At 42.2% G+C, this 16,111-nt stretch overlaps 1 protein-coding gene across 8 annotated transcripts in view; it reads left to right on the forward strand.

Annotated features, from left to right (window-relative positions):
• The window catches only part of LOC121877622 (solute carrier family 49 member 4 homolog), a 125,460-nt gene that overhangs the window by 87,884 nt on the left and 21,465 nt on the right, over positions 1 to 16,111 (forward strand). For all 8 annotated transcript variants that reach the window (XM_042383432.1, XM_042383429.1, XM_042383428.1 and 5 more), the window contains exons 8-10: positions 6,418 to 6,526; positions 14,893 to 15,079; positions 15,566 to 15,748. In XM_042383432.1, the coding sequence (XP_042239366.1) occupies positions 6,418 to 6,526; positions 14,893 to 15,079; positions 15,566 to 15,748 (479 nt within the window). The remainder of the gene's footprint in view (positions 1 to 6,417; positions 6,527 to 14,892; positions 15,080 to 15,565; positions 15,749 to 16,111) is intronic.

Consider the following 16,111-nt stretch of genomic DNA (forward strand, 5'->3'; position numbering starts at 1 on the left):
TCATCACAATGGGGAGGGGGCACCCTCTCCTTTAAAAAACCGTGAGTCAGCCATGTGTGGCCAATGCGGAGGTGGTCCAAAGCAGTCTCTCAGTGGCACAACAGTCCCTGACATCCCCAGGCACCCAATGCAGGGTGGATGTCGCAGAGCTTATTTGTTCTGACAGCATCCCACCTACTTCTCTAGCTCGAGTGGATGGCACCTCTTATTACTGGTTTCATATCGGAAGCAGCTGCTTTCGCCACAGCATCGGCAAGCTCATTCCTCTTCTCCCCTACATGGGCTAGAACCCAGCAAAAACTGACTTTCTAGTCCTGTTGTTGGATGAGAAACAGCCACTGTAAAATATCTATAACTAAGGCATGTGGCGATGAGACATTAGCTAAGGTCTGGAGAACACTACAAGAATCACTAAAAATTGTCAAATCGTAATGAGGTTGGGTAAAAATAATCATGAGGGCAAGTAAAATACCTGAAAGCTCTGCAGTAAAAATAGGTACCATAGTGGGGAGTCTACCGTCCCGACTGAAATCAGGAAAGACCACCCCTAAACCCACCCCTGCATCTGACTTGGAGCCGTCGGTGTATACAGAAATAGTCCCACTGTGAGAGGAGGCATGCTCAAAAAAACAGAATACACCACACAAGGAGGAAGTATATCCTTCCTTTAATTAAAATACAGCTACTCCTCGACTTATGACCTACTCGACTTAAGACCACCCAGACATACGACCGCCTCAGTCGTACCAAAATTGTATCAAATTACGTATTTTCGAGTCCCGACATTAGTGATTGTGCTGTGTACTGACAAAATTTTCGTTTGTAATTCACTTTAAAATGGCTGGCAAGCTTAAAAGTGAGAGTTTTGTGGTGCTGAGAAGAAAGAGAGACACCCATTTTAGATTTTCTATGTATTATTTAAGCATTTTCGACTTACGACCTGGATTTGGGTCCCTAGCCCCGTCGTAAGTCGAGGAGCAGCTGTACTGACAAACTTGAACTTCAGGGAGAATCCATGGAGCGACACTAGGGAACCGCATGGGGCATATAAGAACAGGAAGAAGACAAAGAATTCTCACAATTTCCCTTACCCTGAAGCTAAAGATCAGGGGAGGTCTGGATGCTGGGAAGTGTAACCATGCATAATTCTTCCCCTGCCAGTACACAGCCTCTTCACCTTCAAGACTCCTGCTGTGCCTCCTCGTGGCAACACAGTAAATGGGTGCCTCGTGGCCCCAGGCTAGACCAGCAGGGAATCTCAGAGCAGCTTTGGGTTCCAGAGGGACAGCACATCGGCCCACTGGCATGTGTACGCACCCTTGCGCCTACCAACCACTGCCCCCCCCTGCCTTGCTGATTAACCTGGGTAGGTATAAGGCGATGGGAGGAAACCTGCACGAAATATCTGGGGTGGAGACCCACATCAGGCAGACATGCTTACAGAGCTCCAACAAGACCCCAATGGTGGAATAGGCAGAAGAGGTGACCAACACGGGAACCCAACAACTACACTGGCAGATGAAGGCAATGCAAGATGGACTGGCTACTAAGGCAAAACCAAATAAACTATGCTCACAGCAGTCTATTACAACTCTCCCTCTCCCCAGTTGTTGCAGCTACCTGCTCTACTGGATCAGGAAAACAGGAGCCAAGATGTGTGGATGCAGTCTGCGCTTCTGCCTCACTACATAAATCAATCGAGCACAGCCATCATCCAGCCCATCATACCTCTCATCATCATCAAAACCCCAATACCCTCAAAAGTCCTATGGCGACAGACGAGTGGCGATGGGGACAGGCAGAGATGACTGTCAAGAGTCTCTAGTCACAACTCTACACATGGGTGGCATAGATAAGATGGTCTTTTGTTCACTGGGATCTAGGCAGCAGTGCATCCTGTTTGTGCGACTGAGCAGCTCTTCCCAGGAGCCAATCTGCTCATCCCACATGGGGAGGGACTATAAATGGTGCCCTAAACATAGCCTGTATAAAAAACTAACCTGACTGGGTAACTCCACCCAGTAAGGTCATCCTAATATGGTTGAAAACATAATCACAGATCAAAGCAAAAAAACAAACTATACAACCTCTTATGGTTGCTGCATGGAATGTCAGGACCCTTCTTGATACTGATACAATTGAGCGTCCTGAAAGAAGAACTGCCTTTGTGGCAAAAGAGCTGGCTAGGTATAACAGCCACACAGCAGCCATTAGTGAGTCCCGACTCCCAGACGAGGGTCGACTCACAGAACGGGGGTCTGGCTACACCTTCTTCTGCTGAGGAAAACTGCATTTATGGCATTGGCTTTGCCATTTGCCAATCCATCCTACATAGGCTAACTGAAATGCCTGTTGGGATCAACGAGCGCCTCATGATACTCCAAGTCCCACTGAATCACCCGTGTCATTCCTTCTTCATCAGTATATACTCCCCAACACTGGATACAGAGGATGACATCAAGAAGGCTTTTTATGCCAACATTGACAGAGTGCTTACGTCTATCCCCAGAGAAGATAAGGTGGTGCTCCTTTGTAACTTCAATGCCAGAGTTGGCAGAGATGTTGACATATGGCAGGGAACCATAGGGTTAAAAGGAGTGGGCAAGTGTAATCCCAATGGCCTACTCCTCAGCATTTGTGCCAAACACAACCTCGCTATTGCCAACACCTTGTTTAGGCAGGGTGACAAGTTCAAAGGTTCTTGGCAACACCCATGATCTGAACATAGTCATCTCATTGACTGCTTCATTGTCAAAGAAAGAGATTACCAAGATGTCTTGATCACCCGAGCCGTGCGTGGCTCAGACCACTTTGACACAGAACATCAGCTTGTCAGAGCCAAACTCTTCTTTCACGCTGCCTATAAACGGTGAAGGTTACAAGCCTCCAGAAAAGGTTTTTAACACCAAGCAACTGGAGTATCAAGCAGTAAAACATGCTTTCAGAGAGCGACTTAAATCTGGGCTATCCTCGATGCTGTCATGAAAAAAACCTGCAGCGAGACCCTCGGCCAGATTGAAAGTAAACACCAGGATTGGTTTGATGAAAATAACCAGGAAATCATCCTAATCGTCAATGGTAAACTTGCTGCTTTCACTGACTGGCAGAACAACCCTCAGTCTCAAACCAAAGCTGATACCTTCCGTGAGAAGAAAGTGGCAGCCTAGCACAAACTTCACAATCTAAAAAATGAATGGTGAAAAAATAAAGCGTGTGAAATACCAAAATTTGCAGATCAACACAAGGTGCATGAATTTTTCAATTCCACTAAAACAATATATGGCCCAATTACTCATGGCGTGGCTCCCCTCCGCTCATCCGATGGTAACTCCTTAATTAAAGACGAAGAAGGCATCTCAGCCCTGGAAAGAGCACCACCATTTGGTGCTCAACGGAAACATTGATGTGGATGTTCTAACTGCCCAGCAGGTTCCTCAGCACCCAGAGCTGACCCACCTCAGCTATCCTCCATCCCTGGATGAGGTGGCTACTGCCATCAAGCAGATGAAAAATAACAAAGTCACAGGGCCTGATGGAATCCCAGCTGAGGTGTATAAAGCAGGAGGACTTCTTCTTTCCAGCTGTCTTCACTCTCTCCTGGAGAATATATGGGAGAAGGAGGAGATCCCCAAAGCTCTTAAAGACGCCTCCATCGTCAGTATTTATGAGAACAGGGGAGACCAGTCAGACTGTGGCAACTAATGCGGGATCTTGCTGCTGTCTGTAGCTGTCAAGATTATCACCCGAGTCCTCCTAAATGAACTTTTTACTGAGGCAGAGAACTTCCTCTCAGAATATCAGTCTGGCTTTATTTAAGACCATCATGTGGCATCACTGACATGATCTTTGCTGCCTGCCAGATACAGGAAAGGTGCAGAGAACAACAACATTCTTCCCCATCCAAATGGGGATTAAACAAGAATGTGTACTGTCACCAATTCTCTTTCTCATTTTCTTGGTTGCCTTCTTTACTTGTACCAGTGCCAATTTAGCCGGCGGGGTGGACATCCAGTACGGGATGAAGGGTCTTTTCAACATAAGATGACTCAAGGCAGGAACAAATATGTCGCCCACTTCCATCACTGAACTTCAGTATCCAGGCAACCTCACCCTCATTTTTCACACTGAATACGACCTACAGGAGATCTTGAGCACGTACACAGATGTGTGTGCACACTTTGGCCTTGGAGTGAATGTATGTAAGACTCAGATTCTCTTTCAGCCTGCCCCTGGTTTAGTCACACCTCCACCACCCATCTAGGTTAACAGTACTACCCACTTTCGGTATCTCGGCTCCCACCCATCTACCACAGTGGACATCATTGAAGAGATTCAACATCGAATCAGATGTGCATCTCAAGCCTTTGTCAGACTCCATACTTGTATCTTCAGCTGTATGGAGCTGAAATTTCCTATGAAGTTGGCAGCGAGATATGGGTCACATGCAGAAGGCACCTCAAGGCACTTGAAAACTTTGACCAATGTAGTCTACTTTCCATTTTTAGAGTTTGCTGGGAAGACAAGAGAACAAATGCCAGTATTCTCACTGACACCAACTGTAGGAGTATTGAAGAACTATGTTGGACTGACCATGTTACCCACGTGGATGACAGGAGACTATCAAAGCAGCTACTTTACAGTCACCTAATGAATGGCAAACGTAATGCTGGCAGGCAATGGAAAAGGTATAAGGACAAACCTTAAAAAGTACCATATCGACCCCCCCTCACCTGGGAAACGATCATTCCACACCGTAACGCTTGGAGGAGCACCACATGAAATGTCAATACTTTCGAGTTAGCCCAACTGCATACCAAGGCAGACAACCACCAGCACCAGAAAAACACTGCCGCCGCCCCTCCCGCACTAGAAATAGCCCTCCACACATGGAAGATCTGTCGATGGCCTTGTCAGTCCCGTTTCAGCCTCTTGAGTCACCTCAGAGCTCGCCAACGAAGGTGACATATTTAATATCTCGTATCATTGTATCATAGCTGGATGATCATCATACTCGATTCCGAGTAACAGCAAAATAGTCAGCAGTAGTTGTGTGTGAGAGAGGGAGAGTTTTCACATTCGTTTTATACCGAAAAACTCATTCTACTGAACTGGCAGCTAATCACTTATTTTGATATAGAGAGGTAATATTGTATGTTTATATTTAAAGTATCTGTGTACTGTATATATTTTTTTAATTGCTGGATGAGAATTTCTCGTATATTTATTTGAATGTACAGTATTACCCCGCCTAACGCGGTTTCACTTAACGCGTTTTACCATATACGCGGTGCCTCGCTAGAGCTGAACTTTCACTTAACGCAGAATTTTTCATCATATACGCGGGAAGCGGCGCGGGCACGATGCGCACAAGGTCGCCCAGTCATCAAAACATTACCGAGTTCTTCACCCGCCACCCACCACAGCCGGCCCAAGTCAGTGATAGTGATAATTATAGTGAGGATATGGACTTATATGGCCTTTGAGGGGTTTGACAAAGAGGCCCTGCAAGCCTCTGTGGTGGATAGTGATACAATTGATACAAGTGATACAGGTGAGGGCCAATAATCTGCCCTCTGCCTCGGAACCAACCCCCCATCCCCGTGTGCCCAGCCATCTTTTCTACTAATGCAAGTGTTAAAAAACCTAATATTATTGATATTTCTCTTAATTATTAATTGTGTGTGCATACCATCATAAAGTTAAGATAAAATTTTTACTACAACATAGTTGTGTGTCGTCAAAAAGTGGAGTTTGGGGGTCGGGCCAGTCTCTATTGGAATTAATCCCATATGTTCTGTTGTTCACTTAACGCGGTTTTCACTTAACGCGGTACCCTGTGGGTTCAATTGACCGCGTTAAGCGGGGTACTACTGTATTAGTTAAGATTTTCCTGTTACAGGTACTGTAGTTTCTTATGCAAAAGTCATTGTCATTCACACATTTTGTGAGAGAAACACCCACATCTTTTTTATTCAGCATGATGATCCTTCAGTCTATTATTAGAACTATACAGTACAGTCCATCCTACTTTATGAGCAATTTCAACTTTTTTATGTTATCTCTTCTCATTTTTAGACAAATTATCCTTAAAATTTTTTAGTATAAGTTGTTAAGGCCTTCTTCTATTCAAGCCCATCTCTTATTTCATGAAACCACTGAAGGATTCACTGTAATACCAATGCCATAGAAATCAGACACCTTTCAAAATTGAAAACTTTTACTCTGTCCAAAAATTTGCTTTTGGATTTTTTCAAGTGGGTCTGATTTGTAAATTTTATGAACTATATTTTCCATGCTCAATGTTAACTTTATTTTCAGTATTTTTGTTCCATGATGTAACAAAGCTTACTTCCAGCAGCCAGACTTTATCACCAACTGCTTGCAGTATTTATTTACACAGGATCTTCTAAATTGCAGAAACTGGGACCTCTTGTTAGTGACTTTGTCATATTCCCTTTGTATAGGAATTCCTGCTGCCTGGGCAAGTGTACTCAACTTCTCCCTCCATGACCTGGGCATGCACCAGGTATGTTTCACTCTATGACATGGGCATGCACTAATTATGTGTTTATGGCCTGAACGTGCACTAGGTTTGTCTACTTTTATTACTCTGGGAAATACCAGATATGTCTTCCTTAATGACTGGTCATAGAACAGATATGTCTGTCTTTATGATCTTGGCATGCAATACAGGTAGTTATATCTCTCTATGACCTGGGCATGCATCAGACACATATCAGCTAAGAATCCTGTATAATTCATATTATTTTTTGTGTTCTCCTAGATACATTTTTGTGTACTTTACACTATACAATATATAGGTTGTCTTTGTTTATGCCAGAGGTCATGTTCCTAAAAAATGCAGATTTCCATAGTAAAACAGGTGCTATGTTCCCAGCTATAGCCACAGTCCTCCATTTTTTTTATTGTACACTCTTTTATTTAAAATTTTTATACAGTCAACCCTCGCTTTACGCGGTCCCACATTCCGCGTTTCCATGTTTCTGCGGTAACCTTGCCGAAACCGGAATGCTCACATTCCGCGGTGCGTGTACCCCTTTACGCGGAGAGCGGCTGGCGAGCCGCGCCATTTTTGGATCCAAACCTCCCGCCATCTCTCCCGCCCTCTCCCGCCATCCGCCATGTTGTGTAAGCGGCGCGAGCATGGTGCGCACAAGTCGCCCAGTCATCAAAACATTACCGAGTTCTTCACCCGCCACCCACCACAGCCGACCCAAGTCAGTGATAGTGATAATTATAGTGAGGATATGGACTTATATGGACTTTGAGGGGTTTGACAAAGAGGCCCTGCAAGCCTCTGTGGTGGATAGTGATACAATTGATACAAGTGATACAGGTGAGGGCCAATAATCTGCCCTCTGCCTCGGAACCAACCCCCCATCCCCGTGTGCCCAGCCATCTTTTCTACTAATGTAAGTGTTAAAAAACCTAATGTTATTTATATTTCTCTTAATTATTAATTGTGTGTGCATACCATCATAAAGTTAAGATAATATTTTTACTACAACATAGTTGTGTGTCGTCAAAAAGTGGAGTTTGGGGGTCGGCCCGGTCTCTTATTTCAATTAATCCCATATGTTATGTTGTTCACTTTACGCGTTTCTCACTTTCCGCGGTACCCTGTGGGTTGAATTAACCGCGTAAAGTGAGGGTTGACTGTACAGTAAAACCCCGCTTTACGCGGTTTCACTTTACGCATTTCCACGTTTACGCGGTACCCTGCTGAACACGGAATGCTCACTTTACGCAGTGCTTGTACCCTTTTACACGGAGAGCGGCTGGCGGTCCTCTCGCGCCGCGCCATTTTTGGATTCAAACCTCCCGCCATCCCGCCATGTTGTGTAAGCGGCGCGAGTAGGTTGCGCAGTGTATGTCTTTGTTGCGTTATCGGTGACGTCATATGACGTATCGGACTGTGATTGGGCCAAGCATCCTTACCTCCCTCCCCTGCTAGCTGTGATTGGTTTATTGTACAGCTAGACCCCAACTTACGACTACATGGACTTACGTCCATTGGTACTTACGACCTGCTTTGACCGTACGCCCGTCGGGACATATGACTGCGACCGTCGTGACCAAAAATATTTTCAAATGACGCGCGCATTTTCTGTACCGAATCGTTTCCGTCCCGGGCGAGAGGGTGGCGCGTCTCGGGTCGCCTCGTGGGTGCACTCACTCAGTGGAGCGCTTTGTTTGTACTTGGCTATCGCATCCTATGCTGATCGCACTGTGAACTTTCGTTATTATCGTATTTAATGACTTTATAATGACTGGAAAGCGTAAAAGTGAGAGTGCTGGTGGTGTTCCAAGGAAAAGGAGACAGGCAATTACTTTTGAGATGAAAATGAAGATAATAACACAGCATGAGAATGGAAAAACAGTAGCAACAATTTCACGTGACCTAGGTTTCTCACACTCGACTATATCCATTATTCTGAAGGACAAGGAACGTATTCGTGAAGTATTGAAAGTAACAACACCTATAAAGGGAACTATAATATCAAAGAAAAGACAAGGTCCTATTCACGATATGGAAAAATTATTGGTGATATAGATAGAAGACCAGATACAGAAGCATGTACCCTTAAGCGTCCTAAACATACAGGCTAAAGCAAGAAGCCTGTTCCAAAGCCTGAAGGAGCAGGCAGGAGATGAATGTGAGCAAACCTTTTCAGGAAGTCATGGGTGGTTTGATAGATTTAAAAAATGCTACAGTCTACACAATGTTAAGGTGATTGGAGAGGCAGCTAGTGCCGATGTTGGTGCTGCCGAAGCTTTTAAGGAGGAGTTAGATGATGTGATTGTGGAAGGGAATTATTTGCCTGAGCAAATATTCAATGTGGATGAGACAGGATTATTGTGGAAGCGCATGCCTGAGCGGACATACATCCACAAAAAGGCGAAAACAATACCCGGATTCAAGGCATTTAAGGACAGAATTACACTTCTGTTGGGGAGGAATGTTGCTGGTTTCAAGCTAAAGCCCTTCATGATCTATCATTCAGAGAACCCCAGGGCTTTTAAACATGTCAGCAAGCACACACTGCCAGTGTTTTATCGCAGTAACAAGAAAGCCTGGATGGTGGGAAGACGGCGGGGGGGGAGGGGGCGGGAAGTGAGGTGACAGAATGTCTGGCGTTTGTTTGTTTATTTACTTGAGATTAGATTTGACAGTTGGCGCTGAAGGCCTGCCTGCATCTTTATTTATCATTACTTAAGAGTGACTAAGCTCTTCTCATAATTTTCCACCCAAACGACCTGGGTGAATATAACTTACATTGGAGGGATTCTTGTAAGATAGTAATTTATTTGAATGTTTTTTTTTCAATTTAAATTTTAATTGTTTATTCCTTGATAGAGGAAGCGGGATCCTAGTGCTGTCACTTGGTACCCCTGTACCATAACACCAGAAGCAACTGGCCAGTGTCACAAGTATATACAGTACAGTCAGTCCCCTTGGTTATCGCGCCTAATTGGGACCCCGCCGATAACGAAAGTACAGAACCTATGGGATTTATTCTAATTGGTTCATTTACCCAAGACCCAACCCCAAGTTTCCCATTTTACGACCATTTAGACCCACTAAATATATATATAATGTTATGGTAAATATCATAAACACACATAGGCATGGCTAGGTTTATTACAAAGTGATGAAAAGGGTACGCTTAATACTGTAGTCCACAAAACATGTAGCTATGCTTTTTTTATTTGGTCCCCCGTCATACGAGTCCGTTTTCTCTCACATCAGGACGCCTGAGTCCTCCGTTTTCTCTCTTAATCTTAGAGTGCACCAGAAACTTTACTATTTTTAGTAATGCCACAGAATTTGAAATTGCAACCCCAATTGCAACTGGGGTTGCAATTGTTGAGGCAACTAGATATGTCTGATTACAGCAAATGTGTTATTGTCAATTTGTAGGTGAAAGATTTTATCCTCAATAGATGTAGGTTAACATTTCACCTGTAGGCAAATGCTTAAAAAAGCCTAAGTAAGGAAGCATATTCCTTTAACACATAATATCTGACCAGTATGGGGAGGATCATCATGTCCGTCAGGGGGTCGTGGAGTGGTGGTCCAGCAGGCATCACGTTTTTTTTGGGGGGGGGGGGGTTCATGGACGTATATGCGATCGGACGTTGTTCGGTCGGACGTTAACCGGCGCATGACTGTACCTCGCTTTACGCGGTCAATTGAACCCACGGAGGCCCGCGTAAAGCGAACAACAAAACATATGGGATTAATTGAAATAGAGACCGGGCCGACCCCCAAACTCCACTTTTTCAGACACAATACCTACGTTGTAGTAAAAATAACTTCTTAATTTTATGATGGTATGCACACACAATTAATAATTAAGAGAATTATCAATAATATTAGGTTTTTGAACACTTACATTAATAGAAAAGATGGCTGGGCACACGGGGATGGAGGGTTGACTCCGAGGCGGAGGGCAGATTATTGGCCCTCACCTGTATCACTTGTATCAATTGTATCACTATCCACCACAGAGGCTTGCAGGGCCTCTTTGTCAAACCCCTCAAAGTCCATATAAGTCCATATCCTCACTATATCACTATCACTGACTTGGGCCTGCTGTGGTGGGTGGCGGGTGAAGAACTCGGTAATGTTTTGATGACTGGGCAACCTTGTGCGCACTCTGCCCGCGTCGCTTCCCGTGTATATAAGTAGATGCACCGCGTAAAGTGAACATTCCGGTTCTGGCGGGGTACCACGTAAATGTAGAAACACGTAAAGCGGGGTATTACTGTATATTGGAAAATGTAGATAATTTTAGTAGCCGTGATATAAAAAAATCGTTATATAAAGTCTCTATATATCCCGACACTACTGTGCTATGTATTATTTTCCTTATTCGACTTAGCTCAATCGACTTACGATATGGTCGTCGGAATGGAACCCCTTCATAAGTGGAGGAGAGACTGTACAGTGGTCCCTCCATTAACGAGCGGTTCAATTTATGAGATTTCGGTTAACGAATTAGCCCTCTTAACCCCTAGGCCCTGGGTGATGTTCCAGAACATCCGACTAGCACACCCTGGGTGACGTTCCAGAACGTTCGCCTATTTTCCCACCATTTTTTTTTTTTTTTTTTTTTTTTTTGAAAAGTTGATTATTTTTCTTGATTTATTCCCAAGAGGGGGTTACTGCCAGCAGCACTAACCTGGGGCTTAAGGGTTAAGGATTTTCAGTTCTATTTACGAAAAACCTTGGTGTGGCATCAGTTTATTCCCACAACAAGGGGGTGTTACTGCCAGCAGCACCTAACCTGGGGCTTAAGGGTTAAGGATTTTCAGTTCTATTAACGACAACCTTACGAAAAACACGAATTGGTGTGTGCATCAGTTTATTCCCACAAGGGGGGGGGGGGTTACTGCCAGCAGCACCCTAACCTGGGGCTTAAGGGTTAAGGATTTTCAGTTCTATTAACGACAACCTTACGAAAAACACGAATTGGTGTGTGCATCAGTTTATTCCCACAAGGGGGGGGGGGGTTACTGCCAGCAGCACCCTAACCTGGGGCTTAAGGGTTAAGGATTTTCAGTTCTATTAACGACAACCTTACGAGAAACACGAATTGGTGTGCGCATCAGCTGATCGGCTAGTTCGCCAATACAGTAAATGGTTCTATGTTTACGTTTGTTTCCAGTGGAGTAAATATGAAGAAAGTTGTGCTCTTTAATATTTTTGCATTTTTTATAAGTCTGTCCTCGACTTATGACGGGGTTCCGTCCCGACGACCAGGTCGTAAGTCTAATTGGTCGCAAGTTGAAAAGGCGAAAGTAATACTGTACATAGAAATTCTAAAATCGGTGTCTCTTTTTCTTCTCGGCACCACGAGAACTCTCACTTTTACGCTTGCCAGCCATTTTAAAGGGGATTACAAACGAAAATTTTGTCAGTACACAGCACGATCACTAACGTCAGGACTTGAAAATACGTAAATTTGAAAAATATTTTATACGACCACGGCGGTAGTATGTCTGGGTTGTCATAAGTTGAGTAGGTTCGTAAGTTGAGGAGTACCTGTATTAAAATTATTGGTCATTCTGAATTTAGTTAACATATTGATAATATAGACAGTACAGGGAACAGTTTTTGTGCGCCCCTCAACTGATCGAATCGCCCGCCAACACTTCTCAATTTAACTTTGTTTACAGTGGAGTAAACATCAAGTTTGTTGGTCTCTTGAATATTTTTGCATTTTTACATTAAAATTATTGGTCATTCTGAAATATAGTTAACACATTGATAATATAAAGTGTAGAAATTATTAAGAAGTACGAAGAAAGCATTAAAACCAATGCACTCTAAAGAATATGGCATGTCATCATCGACTGCCTCTACAATCGGCTGTTTGCTATGAAAACAAAGCCGCTGGGAATACGACACACACACACACACACCTGAAAGTAAGTTAAAATACAGTATTCTATTGGTTTTTTTTATTTATTGTACAGTACAGTACTATATTTAGTTTATATTTAATATTTTGTTAATTCTATTACCGGTATACAGTATTTTGAATGTACTTTTTCTGTGAGTTGGAACCAATTCACCAATATCCCATTGAACTAATAGATTCAGTTAATGAAATTTTCATTTAACGACTGACTCTGTGGAACCAATTGTGTTCGTTAATCGAGTGACCACTGCATTTGACTGTATATGAAGGGTCCTAATATTAATATTCTCAGATTATTACAGTAACATATCTTTACTAATTAATAAATGATAAATAAACAATATTTTGCCCATAAGAATGACAGAGGCAGACAAACATTTTTGGGGGGTGAGCACGAGCGGTCAGTTTCTCTCCCCAAGGGTCTCCTCCACTATCAGTCTCTATGAACAGAACTAAACAAAGAATTTATTTGAAATACAGCTCCTCCCCTACTTACGACGGGTTAGGGACCCAAATCCAGGCCGTAAGTCGAAAATGCTTAAATAATACATAGAAAATCTAAAATGGGTGTCTCTTATTTCTTCACAGCACCACAAAACTCTCACTTTTAAGCTTGCCAGCCATTTTAAAGTGAATTACAAACAAAAATTTTCTCTGTGCACTGACGTTGGGACCCGAAAATACGTAATTTGACAAAATTTTTGGTACGACTGAGACAGGTCGTAAGTGCGGGTGGTCGTAAGTTGAGTAGGTCATAAGTCTGGGAGGAGCTGTACTCTGTAACAATTAATACCATAATATCCTGACCACGGGGGCTAGTTATACAGAATTCTCCCTGTGAAAAAGCCATAATTTTGAGCAACATATTACTGTACTCACTTTGTACTTTTCTTTTTTCTTTTTTTCTTTTTTTTTACACGGGGAATAGCCCACCCGGCCATAGGTCATCGACCCACAACGGGGCCTGGGTGGCGAAAAAATGAGAGGAAAAAGAAATTAAAAATAGAAAAGAAAAAGGACTAACATTTTTCTCTTGTGCAAACTATGAGATGTTTATACTCCAATTAATAACTATCTTACAAGAATTCCAGCAATATAAGTTCTAGTCTCCTAAGTCAAGTCTGTGACATTTTATAGGAGAAAAACTTTAAACCTAAAACCACTTCGGAATAAAAACTTCCTAGGACAAAATCCTAACCAAACCAAAACTAACCTAACCTTGCCCTCCCCTGGAGAAGTTTAAGCAGACAACCATGTCTTCTAGTGTTCACAGTACAGTATATCATCATTAAATGGAAAAAGCCATAAACAAATTTTTTGACTTTAGTACTGTTCCTAAATTTCCCTAATTTGTCGTTTTATTTTATCAAACCTGTTCAGCATTATGTACCAGATAATTAAGTCTCATTGTATGTTTCTATGAGTATTGTATTGTATATAAATATCTCCGTTAGCAGAAATCCCTCTTAGCTAGAACTCTCCGATAGCCGGAATTGAAATTTGCTCGGAACTTTTCTGGAAAACTCAGGGTTTGGGAATGATTTTCCGAGGGGCGTATTGTCAGGAATATTCCGAGAACATTTTCCCTGTACCCAGAAATATTCTGGGGTGGGGGATTTTTTCCGGGTTTCAGAAATGAAAACCCGGCGCAATTTCCAGATATTCAGAGAAAAATTTCCCATCACCCAGAAAAATTTGGGGATGGGGGATTTTCCTGGGTTTAACACCTACGCCTTGGTTGACATTCCGGAACATCCATCTAGGGCTCCCCGGTTGAAGTTCCGGAGCGCGCGCCTTTTCTTGGCATTGTTTAAATGCACAGCGCAGGTTATCAGGTTCCAGTGTGACTATTTGCCTGTCACACCACACGCTCAGCCACAAGGAGACTTCCTGAACGTAATTATCTACTTTTGTTTGTTTCATTTTCATTGTTTGTCCATTTTATCATGTTGTATCAAAGTAATATTGCTAAAAGTAGTGTAGTTGTATTGTAATGTAGTATTACTGGAAAATAATGCTATCATTATGTTATAAATGTATTTATTTGTGTATTTTTTATTCCGATAATCATTTATATGCATTACTTGCTCTAACAAACACAAAGACAGCCTGGCGACAGGGGCATAGAGGTTAAGAGAGTCGTCTCGTCACTCGGAAATCTCTCATTCCTGGAAATGCTCTGCACCAATTGTTCCACCTAACGGAGACATCACTGTATATATACAGTGACCAGTTTGTTTACTGATGACCAGCATTTTATAAATTGCATCTTATCAACAAGGAATATATATATTTTTTTAATATAATGGAATTATATATTGTACAGTGCGCAAATATCTACTGTGTCTGCATCCTGTTTTCTTCATTTAGGTTAGAGTTAACAAATCAAAGTACAGTATACAGTAGTGAATTATCTGTATTATACTATTATTTCTTTCCCCAGAACGATGCTATGTTGGTAGGACTCCTGAGTTTGACACTTTCGGGAGTGGCTGGTTTGTTATCTGGTCGGTTGACAGACATGGTTTATGGCCATGTGAAGATATCACTCATTGTGATATTGATAGCAGATATTTGCTGCTTATATTGGTTTTTCCTCTTGACTTGGGGATCTATAACTGTTACTAAATGTAAGTATTGTATGAACTATCTCAGTCCAGAGCTGTCAGAGGACTAATATTAATTTACAGTATTCAGTTTCTGTGTTGTTAATGTGTTAACTTGCTCTGTGGCAGAAGGGGGTGTTTTTATCACAAAGGTTGGTGGGAAAATGGCTGAGTCCACAGCACCTTTACATTCAGACAGATAAAGTGTTGAAATTTACATTTGCTTTTAGCCACTTTTACTCTTCAAGTTACTCCAAAACAATGCAGCTCATCTTGCAATTTTTTTTTTTTTTACTCTTAAAGTTTTATTCATATCTTTAGAGCTTCTGCCTTTCCATAAACATGAAATTATCCTAAGATTTCATTATCCACAGTTCTTATCTTTAACTACCTCAAATGTACCATTAGGCTACATTTAGATATCCGATCACTTGACATTAGTTTTTAAATCAGAAATATAATCGGTCATTGGATATACTGTATATATATTAATGATCATGTTGTTCGCAGTGCAGATTTGTGTGTCTGTTGTTGGAGGATTCACATTCAGCTTTGCTGCAGTTCCTTTGTTCTTTGAATTGGCTGTGGAGAATGCCTACCCCTGCTCAGAGGTCATTGTTGGTGGTCTCATTACTGCTTCCAATAATTTGGTGGGGTTGTTATTCCTCTTAATTTTCTTCATTCCAAACATAGGTATGTATTGAAAATGTAATTATTTTAAATATTTTGTGTTCTTATTGAAGAAAAAACAATTGTTGTATTCTTATTGAATGCTATAATTTCAATACTAAAATGTTTGAGAAAATTGCTACTTATAGATGTTGCAACATGTCCTTACATATATTCTCGTGTTAACCCATAGATGGTCAATTTAACCCAAGTGATTCCCAGATAGTCAAAGATTTTCCAAAAAATTTTGTTGGTTAAAACAACCACAAAGGACCCCAAAAGTCACATGGTAACAATGAAAAACACACCTATGAGCTTGTTGCATGGTTTAAAGGTCTCGGGTATAAGAATATTGCCATGCTGCAGTGTCATTCAGAGGTACAGTTG

This window comes from Homarus americanus, unplaced genomic scaffold (genome assembly GCF_018991925.1).
Source record: "Homarus americanus isolate GMGI-L3 unplaced genomic scaffold, GMGI_Hamer_2.0 scaffold19918, whole genome shotgun sequence".
Lineage (NCBI taxonomy): Eukaryota > Metazoa > Arthropoda > Malacostraca > Decapoda > Nephropidae > Homarus > Homarus americanus.